Genomic DNA, 13,580 nt, shown 5'->3' with positions numbered 1-13,580 from the left:
GGGCTACAGTCCATGGGGCCCCTAGGAGTTGGACACAACTGAGCAACTTCACTTTATTTTTTCACTTTCATGCATTGGAGAAGGAAATGGCAACCCATTCCAGTGTTCTTGCCTGGAGAATCCCAGGGACGGGGGAGCCTGGTGGGCTGCCGTCTATGGGGTCACACAGAGTTGGACACAACTGAAGCGACTTAGCAGCAGCAGCAGCAGCAGGGTCTCTGCAGGACCATATGTGGTCATGAGGATGGGACAGTGAGCAAGGAAATCAAAGGAGGAACCCAAACTTCCTTCACTATATAAGTAAACTGTCACAAGCATAATGTAACTCTCCAAAATATTGAAGTCAGCCAAGCAAATAGAGAAGCTCAAGCGTAGGAGACCATATGTTCTGCTCTGGGTAAAACTTTTCCCGAAGGTGGAATTCAAACGTACCTGCATCACACCCCGCATACTTCCACCTGCTCAGCTCCCTACTCCCCCACTGGGTCAGGTCCTCACCCGGCCTAGGTTGCTGCCCAGGGTGTGCAAGGAGTGGGTCCCTTGGTGCCTGTGCCCAAGAATCACAGGACAAGTCTCCACTCTCCTCCACGAGGAGAAAGGCTTGTGGTAGTCCTGGGATGTGTGTCTTGATGGCTTTGGGCTGGGACGTGCAGGTGAGCGGGTTTTCAGGGGCTCCTTCAGGGCTGGCTGGTAGGGAGGGCCCCCACAGAGGAGCAGCTCAGGATGAGGGGAGCCCAGGCCAGTCCAGCATCCGGCATGGAGCCCCTGAGGACTTCCCTTGGATTGGCACCAGCCTGAAGCTTGGCTGTGAGCAGTTACATCCTGTTGAAATCCTGGGCCTGGGTCAGCTGGGTGCCCCAGGATGGGTCAGGTGGCCACAGTGAGGGAAGAGGTAGGAAGACTGTTCCAGAGGCTGAGGGTTGGGGGGAGGCCTGGGCTGGAGAGTGTGCGCCAAACCAGGAGAAAAAGAAGTGGCAGATGCAGTCTGCTTTTATTTTTTAGAAATGTGGATGATAAGAGATTGGAAGGCAGCTAACAGGGGTCAGGGGTCAGGGAGGCTGTGTTTGTGGGTCCAGAGAAGTGCAGAGCTGAGAGGAAGTGGAGACAGAGGCTGAAGGGGAGAGGGGGTGGGAAGGAGGAGAGCTCCCCAGGGGGCTCCAAGGACCAGCCCACCTGATGGCTAGGGCTCCATCCAAAGGAGAGGATGAAATGGGAGGGCAGACTCCCACTGGAGTCTCCCAAAGGAGAGGGTGGACCGGGAGCCCCAGGGCCTGGGGAGGGGCAGGAGGAGCTCCAGAAGCACAAGTGGGTTGGGAAGGAGTTTGGGAGCTGGCCAAGGATAAGGGAGAGGTGAGATGGGAGAAGTCCTTCCCCCACATGCTGGCAGCTCCAAATCCTGGCCCCCCCACCCCACCCCACCAAGCTGGGCTGGTACTGACGCCCTGTCCCCACCTCCACCCCACCCCACCAAGCTGGGCTGGTACTGACTCCCTGTCCCCACCCCCACCCCACCCCACCAAGCTGGGCTGGTACTGACGCCCTGTCCCCATCCCACCCCACCCCACCAAGCTGGGCTGGTACTGACTCCCTGTCCCCATCCCCACCCCACCCCAAGCAGGTCCAAAGCATCCACCCACCCCAAACACACACACACGCACACACGTGCTCAGGGGATCTCAGGTATGAGTTCTCTGGCAGTCTTCTCTGAGAACTGGAGCTAGATAACCTTGTGGGTAACAGTCACTGACTCAGTCCCACCACACCTTCTCTGTTGGTTAGTCGCTCAGTTGTTCCGACTCTTTGTGACCCCATGGACTGCAACACACCAGGCTTCCTTGGCTTTCACTATCTCCCAGAGTTTGCTCAGACTCATGTCCATTGAGTCGATGATACCACCCAACCATCTCACCCTCTGTCACCCCCTTCCTTTTGCCTTCAGTCTTTCCCAGCATCAGGATCTTTCCCAGTGAGTCGGCTCTTCTCATCAGGTGGCCAAAGTATTGGAGCTTCAGCTTCAGCATCAGTCCTCCCAATGAGTATTCAGAGTTGATTTCCTTCAGGATTGACTGGTTTGATCTCCTTGCAGTCCAAGGGACTCTCAAGAGTCTTCTCCAGCACCGCAATTCAAAAGAATCAGTTCTTTGGCACTCAGCCTTCTTTATGGTTGAACTCTTACATTCATATATGACTACTAGAAAAACCATAGCTTTGACTATATGGACCTTTGTCAGCAAAGTGATGTCTTTGCTTTTTAATACACTTTCTAGGTTTGTCATAGCTTTTCTTCCATGGAGCAAGCATCTTTTAATTTCATGAAGCAAGTGTCTTTTAATTTCATGGCTGCAGTCACCATCTACAGTGGTTTTGGAGCCCAAGAAAATAAAGTCTGTCACTGTTTCCACTGTGTCCCCATCTATTTTCATGAAGTGATGGGACCAAATGCCATGATCTTAGTTTTTTGAATATTGAGTTTTAAGCCAACTTTTTCACTCTCCTCTTTCACCTTCATCAAGAGGCTCTTCAGTTCCTCTTCACTTTCTGCCATTAGGGTGGTGTCATCTGCATATCTGAGGTTATTGATATTTCTCTGAGCATCCCTAAGAGATCGCTGCTGAGTCAGCTCCCAGGGGTTTAAAGCTAGTACCTAGCTGCACCGGGACTGCTCAGGGTCTTGAAGGGGAGCATTGAACCTTGAACCTTCTGTTTCTTACTTTCTGTTGGGGGAAGCCTCACAGGTAGCTTGGGTCTCCCTGCCCCCTCTCAACTCAGCTGAGCTTCAGAAGAATTCCCAGGACAGCCATAGTGTGCATGGTGGAACAGTGGGTAAAGAATCTACCTGCCAATGCAGACACATGGGATATGCAGGTTTGATCCCTGGGTCGGGGAGATCCTCTAAAGAAGGGAACAGCAACCTGCTCCAGTATTCTTGCCTGGAAAATTCCATGGACAGAGGAGCCTGGCAGGCTACAGTCAATGGGGTTGCAAGAGTCAGACACGACTGAGCACTTATGCATGTACGCATGCACATCTCTCACTGCAGGCCCCTACGTCAGTCTTTCTTTGCCTTGAGTGCACTAAGCTCCTTCTGTTCTTGGGGGCCTTTGCATTTGCTGTGCCTTCTGCCTGGCACACCCTTCCTGGTACCTTTACCAGGACATTCCCACCCGACATAGCAGCCTCTGCTCCAGGCTCAACCCCCCTGCCCAGGGAGGTGGCCTTGGACCCCCAGGCTCTATGCCATCCCTTTCTCATCACCAGCTGGATTTTATTCATTTGTTTACCATTCTCCCTTCCCATAACCCTGAGGGTAAACCCTGAGTGCAGGGAGTATGTCTCTGAGAACTTGGCACATAGTAAATGTTCATTAACTTTAAAAAAAATGAATAAGTGAATAGTTAGGAATGCAAAATGCCACTCAGTGGTTGAGGAGCCCACCAATGAGGAGCTGGAGGAGTGGTGCAGATCCAGGGCTTTGGTGCCTCTTTCTCCACGCTCTCACCCAAGGCAGACATCACTAGTACCACACAGAACACGTGACTAATGGAAACCAGATAGGAACTCAGATCTCAGGGATGCCCTCCAGGGAGCCACTAGCTCTCCTTAAGAGGTGGTGGTAGGAAGACTAGAGTATAAGGTACCATCCAAGGGCAAGGCCCTCCAGCATGCTCTGAGTGTCCGGAAGGCTTTGGGGAGGAGGTGACAGGGTGGGCCCCAAAGGCACTGGAACAAAGAGAGAAGAAGAACCACAGTTTGGAGGATGGGTGATCACATAAGTCGTGGAGGTGAGAATCAAGTGGATGTGTCCCCAAGACAGTAAAAACCAGCCTGTACAGGGAGGAGGGCACCTGTTAGGCTGGCTCCCACAGACTGTCCCTGCCTGGGACCAAGCAGAGCCTTCTGGTCTGCCAGCTGGAGGGAGAAGCTAGTGGGATATAAGGAGAGAAGTGACGAGCGCTGCTGAGAACATACAGCAGATCACACTCTCGGTGAGTGAGGCAGCACAGGGCCCTGTCCTGAGGCTGGAGGGTGCTGCTCCCATTCAGCTGTGCTGCCTGATGCAGCCTTTCCTGATGCCCACCCAGCAGGGTCCATAGGCTCTTCTGACCCTTCATGCTGCCTGCCTGCCCTGGGCACCCTCTCTCCCTTGGTTACACCTTGGCTGGCAGGAACAGGTCTCCCTTCTCTAGGAGCAGTGAGGATGCTCAAGGGCCGGCACCCCCTGGTGGGCTACTGCCAAGTCAGCCCTGCTTCCTACCAGGCATCCTCAGGAGGAGCACCATAGTCTCCCATCCTGGTTTAATCAAAAGAACATATATTGTTTCAATATGCTGATGACAGAGACATTCATGTGCAGTGGAGAAAATTTGGGAAGCGTTCGATGAAGACATAGAAGAGGAGGCCAGTGTAGGGCAGGTGCCCTGATGACCCTTTCAGGGTGGATATGCCAGTCTGTGTTATAGGCACATACTCATGCACAGGGAGGCCACAGGTACATGCATGCACACACGTGTGCACATATGTGTAGTAATGATACCCATGCACACTCATGCACAAAGAACACACATGCAAATATTGATACGTGCACACAGGCACACACAAGCCTGTGCACAAGTGCAAGATCACGTGTGTGTGCGTGGACCTGCTATGCTGTTTGTGGACCTGCTATACTTTCCATCAGGCTGCCAAGGAGGGGCTGTTGTCCCGTGAGGTGCCTTGTGGAAACCCACCTCTGTCGTCCGCTTCTCGCCTTTCCCACCAATGACTCTGAGACTTGCGCTAACACCCTGTGCTACATTAAAGGCTATTTTTGCAGATGGCACAAGTGAGAATTGAGACTTGGGCTTCTGGTTGCCAGGAAGCAGCTTGCTCCTGGTAGATGGGCCTCTCCTGCGTCTTCATTTGCAGGCCCTCTGTCTCTCGCCAGCTCTGAGGTGGAGGCCCTGCAGGGCGCAGTGAGGACATTCCCACCTTGTCCTGGCCCCACTGGCTGGCCTGTTCCCCAGGCAGTCCTCACTCCTCTAGGGTGGGAGATTTCCGTGGGGCAGGGTCTTTTTCTTTACACCTCCTGCCTTTGCCACCCCTGTGTATCCTCTCGTCAGGCTCTTTTTGGGTGCCTGTTTGACATCATGACCTATGTCATCCCAGGCAGTGAGTCCCTGTTTGGGGTGGGGACTGAGGCTCACAGAAGTGTGACCTGGCCCAGGGCCATCTGCTAATGACTGCAGAGTCCAGGGGCAGCTCGCTAAGGGGCCCGTGTGCTTCCTCATCCACCACTGCCCAGAGAACAACCACCCTCTTGGACAGAGTGGCCTGCGGGGCTCCAAGGCCACGGGGCTGCCCAGCCTCACATCATGGGCCTTCTGGAGGACCTAATCTCGGGATCTTCATCCTCTCAGCGTTGGGCCCTGCAGGACCCAGAAGTCTGACCTTGGCCCTGACCTCCACATGACCCCGCCAGGGTCAGCTTCCCCATGGCAAGGCCTCCAAATGGGAAGGTCGTGTTCTCTTGGCCAGAGGACTGTTCTCTGATGATAACCAATACTGGAATGGCCGTTTAACATCAGGGTTGCCCATCAGGTTGCCAAATATTTGACTCAGAGGAATGGAAACTTTTGGGGTGCCATGGCAGGTCGGGCCTTGCCACTCTGGTCCAGGAGGAGTCTGTCTCCCCAGGCCAGTAGCCAGGTTCCTCTGCAGCTCCCACCGCTGTCACGGGCCAGGGACTCGGGTCTGGGTTCCTCAGGGAAAGGGGTTTCTTTCTCCTCCTCTGCTCTTGGGAGATAAATGCTGGTGGGTGGTTCCACACATAGACCAGAAAACCGCCTCTGTCCAGAAGTTGAACCTGCTAGGGAGTGTCGCTAGAAGGGAGGCCTGGGTTGTGAGGAACTAACTTATTTCTTGGAGAGCAGGAACCTGAGTGTGGCCTCTCTGAGGCCTGGGGGTGGGGCTGTGGAAAGGGCCAGAGTGTGGCCTCTGGTGGCCCTCCTGGTACTTGCTTGCCCCTCACCCCTTCCTGGTCCACCCACTGTGGGCACCAGGACACTGGCCCAGAGGCTCTGCAGGCCCCCCTGGGCTGGTTGCTCCACCTCTGCCTGGTGATCTCTGCCCAGTACTGCCAGCCAGGATTGGTGGGCACTTAGTGTGAAGGGGTGGCAGGATTCAGGGGATCACGGCCAGGGAGAGGCTGCTAGGACCTGGTCCCCATTCACTGGAGGACAGGACCAGATATGCTTATGCCCAGGCCCCCCTCTTCCTTTCCTCCCTCCACTGAGGGACCTCATGGACCTCCTCCCACCTGCCATCCCTCCTTCTCTGGAAGCGGGAGCCAGGCTTCTGGCACCAAGCATGGAGGGACGGCTCTCCTGATGCACCCAGTTCCCCTTCCAAAGGGCTGCTTCTCTAACGTCTGGCTCCTCCTGGCACCCTTGCTGAAAGCAGGCCCCCCTGCCCAACCCCATGCACCAGGATCTCTGCCTCCTCCCAGCCCTGCCCACTGGGGCATCCAGGCCCCTCCCCAACCCCTAGGACCCTCTGGATCTGGCTAGGCCCCTGGGGGAACTGTCCCCACCTAGCCCGCTTGGCTCCCTGGTCCCCCTGCGCCTGGGCCCGGGGAGGGAGCCAGGCTGCAGTTAACACACGACCCTGTGGCCACCTGAAGACCCTTCTCCACCTACTCCTTTGCCAGCTTGTTGACAGGAGAGTGATGACGGGCCCGGGTGCAGGGAGCGGCCGCCATCCCGGGTGGTCTGTGCTGTTAGTCATGGTTAGTTACACGCCCAGTTGCACACTTGCCGCAAGTTACACAACCTGGCGGATGGGTGGCTCTTCCTTAATCTATTTTCACATAAGACGAAGGGGAGTGCCACAATCAAGGCAAGCAGAGGCAACGGGAAGGCTTCTTGGGGGATCCTGCAGGGGGCTGCTCTGTTGGTAGAGCAGTAACCTGTGAGCTGTGAGGGGGCATCAGAATGGTCTACTCTCCTCTCATTTGCCCTCCCCTGCCCCTTGTGCTCCAGTGGTACCTAAAACCATATCAGTTTGTTTGCTTCCAACATTATTCTCCAAAAGGGAGTATCCATGGGACAGGGCTAGGGAAGTGCAGAGACCCGTGTGTGTTCTCAGTGGACATCGGCCTGCCTACCTCATCTGGGTCCCCTGAGGACAGGGTCAGCAGTCAGGGTCCTGCCCCAGGGTGTCAAACACACGTGCCATGAAGCTCATGGGATAGCGTGGGTGTGAGCTTGTGCGACCCATGACCGCTCAGACTGCTGACTGGCCCTCAGGGCACATCACGTTCCACAGGTTCCTGTTAAACACTGTTAGCGAGGGCGTGGAGGAAACTGGAGAGGGCCTCTCCGGAGGTGGTTATGAATTCAGATGGCCGGGGCTGCTTCCCAGGGCAGGTGGAGAGCCCCTGGACAGCTCAAGTCCTCGGAACTAGAAACTGAGACGTTTCCAAGGCTTACCACATGCTTGATTCTCTGGCTTCATGTTTTGCTGGCTGCCCTGTGACCTGGGGGTCATGAACCTACTTTATATCCAGGAAATGATAACTCAGAGAGGCGCCTGCCTCATCCATGACACTCAGAGTTGGAGCCGAAGCTCTGCCTGCACGGCCGCCCTGGGTGATAAGTGGCTGGTGGGGTGGGGGGGCCTCAGCTGGACAGTGTGGGGAGGGGAGTGTGTGCAGGAAGCAGAATCTGACTTTCACCTGCTCCCTCACCAGTGGCGGTCACCTCTATTGGTCCCTCAGGTCCCATCAGACTCTCACCTGAGCCTGCTGGCACCTGCCCCTCCCCCCACCACCCCCACCCTCCCTGGAGCCCTAGCTTCTGAGGACTTAACCTCCACAGGGTCTCTGTCGTGATGCTGGTCCACACGCCCGTGTGGGCACCTGGGTCCCTGCTTCCTCTCTTCTGAAACAGCAGTCACCCAAGGCGAGGCCCCCTTCCATCTTCCGAAACTAAAACCTTGCAGGCTGTACCTTTTTAAAGGAAGGGAGTTTTTACCCAGAGAGGCCTTTGGTTTTGGAGAGAATGAAGAGAGGGAGGCAGAGACCACCTTAAAATGCTTCTTTCCCCAGTTCTGCTTCTCTTGAGTTGCAGCTCACAACACTCTTGGAAGGGTCTTGGGGCTCAGACAGCTGAGCCCTGACTGGCATGTTATTTCTTCTTCTTTTTTTTTTCCTCTCTCTCAACTTTTTTCTAAACATAAATTGTTCTGAAGTGTAATGTACATATAGCAAAGTGCATGAGTCATAAATGCTGCAGCTCAGACTTTTCATGGGGCGAATCCACGGGTGATCAGTACCCAGCCCCAGCAGACCCCTTGGATCCTGATTAGATGTTCTTTTGTGTCTGGTTTCTTCTGCTCCACGTGATGCTGGTAAGACTGGTGTGTCCACTCTTGTTGATGGTGGCGCTCCCAGAGTGATTCTACCTCTTCGCTGTGGAGGGCAGCCGGATGGTTCCCAGTATAGAACCATTGTGGACAGTGCTGCTCTAAACACGGGTGGATGGGTCTTTGGGTGTGAGTATGTAAGCATTTCTGGTGGGTCTACACCCAGCGAGGAGTTCTTCAGCCTGTGTATACTTGGCTTTCTTAGGCACTATTGGTCCGTCTTCCCACGTGGCTTTACCAGCTCAGCTCTCACCACCAACGATGGGAGTTTCTCTTGTGCCACATCCTTGTCAGCACCTGGAACTTTCTGCCTTTCCATTTTAGCCACCCTGGTGGGCGTACCGCAGCAGCACCCGGTGGTGTGAATTTTCCTTCCCCTGATGACTAATGAAATTGAGTGCTTTTTCTTATGTTTATCATCTTTTTGGACATCCTTCTTCAAGCCTTTTGCCTATTTTTAAAAAGTTGGGTCTTCAGACTTTTTGATTTATGTGAGTTCTTTATATATTCTGGACATGAGGCCTGAACTGGATGTATACACCTATGTCTAGCTCTGCACACGTATTCACAGGCAGACATACACACACGTGTTCACTCAACAGAGAGGTGTCAAGTGCCCCCATCTGCAAACATGTCCCAGTCCCTGGGACACAGCGGTGAATAGACCAAGGCCTTGCACTCACAGAGCTCAGTTCTCCCTAGAGGAGACACTGACAAATAAGGAAGTAGAAAGAATATGTCAGACTTAAGTGGCCATGAGAAGGAAAGTTCAGGGGGAGAGGAAGTGTGGGAGTGGAGGTTAACACTGTAAATATGTCACCAAGAAGGTGACATATCAGTAAAGACTCAAGAGGAAGAACGCTGCACGCAGACGAGGGCGAGCAGGGGCGGGGGTGAGTGGAAGGTGGGAGGTTTCCAGTCGGAGCACCCACATGGCCGCTAGACCCTGGCTTTCATTTCACTGAGGGTCTTGGGCAGTGGATGGGCAGGACCCGACATAGGTTTTAACAAGGCCAATCGAGCTTCTGTGTCAAGGCAGGATGGGTGGAAGCAGGGACATTAATTAGGAGCCTGTAGCCCTGAGTCCAGCCTCCTGTCCCAGTTTCTCGTTGGTCCCAGGTGTCTGTACTTGTGAGGATGTCCAGGGTCACTGTCATCCCGGAATCAGGCTTTTTGCTCTTTGCTCAGAGTGTCCTCTCATGGTCATGGGATAGATGCCCTAATTCCTGGCCTCATGGCCAGCCCACATCATCCGGGCTGCCTCATCTTCCCAGAAGCCCTCAGTACATGTCTGCTGGCCGCACCACACCTGGTTCCTTTTCCACTTTCTAAAGCCAGCTCTGGAAAGGTTACTGGGTTCCCGTATTGGTCCCCTCAAGCTCTCCCTGTAGCATCTTGCTCCCTGAGCCCAGCCCCACCCACAGCTTTAAGCAGGGCAACACCCTGGCAGGGGTCAGCCCTGGCAGGCCCATCTCCCTGCCTCCATGGGAACCAGGAAGGATGTGGCTGTGGTCCATGTACACACATGAATGCTGAGGTCACACCTGTGAACAGAGAGAGCACCATCCATGTATGTGAGGACATTCCCATCGCAGGGACAACGGGCAGCGGGTGCTCCTTACTCCTGGGAAAGCATCTACCTTATCAAGGGATGCTGGTGAAACCTGTGAGTGAGCATGTATAGAAAGGCGCAGTGGGGCTGTACATGGGCTCAGCCACCTCCTCTGGACCACAACACCTAGAGAGGCAGAGGGGAAGGCTTGCTATGAATGCAGGTGGCAGTAGGCGTGTTAACTGCCCACGTGGACTTTCTGGAACTATACTGTGGCCACCTGAGGGCCTAATTGTCCTGCAGGGCTGTGGGATAGAGCCGAGGACTGCAGGGGTGGGTGCCTGGCAGACTCCCTCAGGGCAAAACCCCTCACCCCTCTTGGCACTATGGAGTTTTCTGAAGGGGCAGGGTGGCCAGGCAGGCTCAGGACCAAGGACCCAGGCTGGTCCTGGTGCCATGAGTACCCTGTGGAGGCCACTGTGAGCTCTGCATCCTCTGACTGGCCTGAAAGGAGATGCAGAAGCAGCAGGGGGAGGATATTGTGAAAGCTTGTGTGTGGGGGGTGGGGGGGGGGCTGATGTATCTGCAGCCATGGCCATTTCTGCTGATGTTGCCCCCTTCTACCTAACTACCCACCCCAGGAGCTGAACAAGGCTGTAGCTAAAGTGCAGGTGCTGGAGCAGTGAGATCTGAGTTCCAGTGTTAGAAGAGAAAGTGGGGTGGTTTCCAAACTGCTGTATCCTCTTGGAGGAGACTGGTGAAGGGACTCAGCACAGCCCCTCATTCTTCAGGACAGAAATAGCTGTTCTCCAGGACTCAGCCTGAGGGCCAGTCTTGCTGCTGCTGCTGCTAAGTCACTTCAGTCGTGTCCCACTTTGTGTGACCCCATAGACGGCAGCCCATCAGGCTCCCCCGTCCCTGGGATTCTCCAGGCAAGAACACCGGAGTGGGTTGCCATTTCCTTCTCCAATGCATGAAAGTGAAAAGTGAAAGTGAAGTCGCTCAGTCGTGTCCGACTCTTAGCGACCCCATGGACTGCAGCCCACCAGGCTCCTCCATCCATGGGATTTTCCAGGCAGGAGTACCAGAGTGGGGTGCCATCGCCTTCTCCGCCAGTCTTGCTACTGGTGACAGAACAGGCAAAGGAGAGGGAGTAGCTGAGGGGAGAGATGGCTGTTTCACAAGGCTGCTGAGGGTGAGGTGTGGGGCTGTCGAAGGCAGGCTTCCAGGGGACCTACCTGAATACTGACAGGGTCACCTCTTCCCATCCCAGCCCCAGGCTTGCTCATGAGCTCTCCCAGATTCTGCCCTGTTCCCATTCCCAACTCAGCCTCTAGGCCCTCTGGTTCTAGACCTCCCAGAGAGGACAGTCTTCCCTCAGTCCACCTTTCCCTTTCAGATTCTCAGAGCCTGAGTTGAGGGCAACTCAGGAACCCGGTGGAGGGGAAGATGGTCACCTGACAGGATTCTTTCTCAGCGCTGGGGCTCCTGAGGGCGGAATGACGACTGGCTGTGCCATGTGCCAGGCCCGCCCCACGCCGTGTCTTAGATTAGTCCTCCCACAAAAGCAGCTGCTGTGTCCCCAGTGTTCACTCAAGGAAACAGGACAGAGTTCCGTGGGACGCTCGAGGCCAGAGCTGTGTGGAGTGAGAAACCCGTGAGGGGAGGCATTCAAGCCAGGCGCTGGCCAAGCACCTGCCGTAGCTCTGTGGTGGACATCTAAGATGAGGTGAGGCTGGGGAGGGCGAAGAGAGGCTCGAGGGAGGATACGGGGGGCCCAGGGGGCTCTCCGTGAGCTGGATCTCACCAACACGACCGTTCCCACCCCGCGCGAAGCGCCTACCAGCACGCCGCCCCTTCGCCTAGTGGCAGACCCCGTCCGGAGCACCCAGCTCCGACACCCTACTGTGGCCTCTGTACTGACGCCACTGCCTGCTCCCCCTGCACTCTCGGCGCCCCCAAACCCCGCGCCGGGCCTCTGAGCCCGGCCCACGCTGCGCCGGTCCCCGCGCCCCAACCCCTGCACCTTCCCCACGGCCCTCCAGCAGCGCCCCGCCCCGCCCTTGCCACGCCCCCTACGCCACGCCCCTTTCGAACCCCGGCGGGGCGCCTGCCCCTGCCACGTGGCCAGCTCGGCCCCACCCAAGTCCCCTGCTACCCCTGGGTCCCCTACCTCGGCCCCACACAGACTCCTAACGTTCCCGGCCCTGCCCCTCCCCGGGCGCCAGCCGCCCCTTGGCCCCGCCCCTGGTCCGGCCCCGCCCCGCGGGAGGAGGCGGCCGTGGGGAAGTCCGCGGGCGGGGCTGGGGTTTGGAGCCGCCTGGGCGCGCGGGCAGAAAGGCAGCCGCACCCGGGGCGCCGGGGGACAACGCTGGGAGCAGGTAGCCAGGATGTTTCTGGAGCCCCAGGTAGGGCTGCGGCGCGTGGCAGGTGCGGGGCGGCGGGTGGCGGAGGCGGTGACGGGGACGCGCTCGCAGGGCAACCCCTTGATTGCAGTAGGACCGCGGGGCTAGGGATTCCTGCGCCGCCGAGCTGCGGAAGCAGGGCTCACCTCCCGGCAAGGAGTGCGGCCAGCCGGAGAACATCTTCGGCCAGGCCTGGAAGAAGCTTGCCCTTGGGAACCACTCCCTCTGTGGGTCCCTCCGGGCACCTGCTGCCAGGTGGGCTGCGCCCAGGGCTCAGAACGGATGGGCAGCCCAGGCTGCCACTGCCTTGCCTGGCCCTGCTTGCGGAGGCCAGTGTTAGTCTACGGCTGAGCGGCACCTGCACAGCTGGTACGGACCCCTGTGGGGCGGATAGCGCTGGGAGGCAGGTGACAGCAGCCTAGCAGCAGGGCCGGCGGGAGGGTGGCTGCCCTGGGACTGGCACAGTCAGGCGTGTAAGAGACAAGACCACAGTGCATCCTTTTCCCGACTTGAGGGGCACAGAACCACCTGTTTGCCCTGGAGGAGACAGGGGGACTGTAACGAGGTGGGCACGTGGGTGGTGTGTATGTGTGTATGTGTGATGTGTGGGTGAGAGTGAGATTATGTGAAAACCGTGGGATGTTTAAATATGGGATGTGTGTGAGAGAGGGAGAAGCACGGAGTGGGGCAGGACACAGACACCTGTGTGTTTAAGGGCAGTGAGCCTCAGGCTAGGGCTTTGAGGGATGTGGGCCCCACGATGAGGGGCAGCTTCTTTTCTATAGGAAGGAAGGTGAGAACCTGCCATGGAATTAATCCTGAGCATGAGGCAGTGTTGCATTTCCATGGCTGTTTATTACAGTTCTTCCTTTGAGATGATCGGGTGATGCGATTCAGGTGTTGCTCTTTAAGCCCTCTCAGCCTGGAGCTGATCAGTGTAGACCCAGGACCTCAGGGGCTGAGAAGGGGGCTGCAGCTGGGCTAAATCAGGCCTGGCTGTGCCCAAGAAGCAGGACTCATTTGTTCTTTCACGGAGTCATTACTCATTTATTGAGCCCCTGCTGTGTGCAGGCACTGTGGATTCAGCAGGGAACCAGATACAAACCACAGCTCCTGTCCTCATGGCTCACCTTCTAGCAAGAGAGACAGGGGGAGAAAAAAAAGCACAATCAATAAATGAGATATGGAATGTTACATGGTGATAAGTGCTAAAAGAGAAAAAG

General features: G+C 56.2%; 1 protein-coding gene across 4 annotated transcripts in view; it reads left to right on the top strand.

Moving 5' to 3' along the window:
• Positions 1-13,580, top strand: part of RASGEF1A (RasGEF domain family member 1A) — a 90,622-nt gene that overhangs the window by 41,455 nt on the left and 35,587 nt on the right. Inside the window, exon 1 of one of the 4 annotated variants that reach the window (XM_006050751.4) lies at positions 11,547-11,681. The exons of 1 other annotated variant lie outside the window; for it this stretch is intronic. Coding sequence is in view for 1 of the 3 variants with exons in the window: in XM_006050748.4 (XP_006050810.3) it covers positions 12,343-12,360 (18 nt within the window). In the remaining 2 variants the exon portion in view is untranslated. Of the gene's footprint in view, positions 1-11,546; positions 11,682-12,208; positions 12,361-12,557; positions 12,727-13,580 lie in introns of those variants that run through there. 2 more of the 4 variants (XM_006050748.4, XM_044942089.2) reach the window with 2 other exon arrangements.

The sequence above is a fragment of the Bubalus bubalis genome, chromosome 4 (assembly GCF_019923935.1).
Source record: "Bubalus bubalis isolate 160015118507 breed Murrah chromosome 4, NDDB_SH_1, whole genome shotgun sequence".
NCBI classification, from domain to species: domain Eukaryota; kingdom Metazoa; phylum Chordata; class Mammalia; order Artiodactyla; family Bovidae; genus Bubalus; species Bubalus bubalis.
The sequence above is the reverse complement of the archived record's forward strand: the minus strand, read 5'-3'. Positions and strand labels throughout refer to the sequence as shown.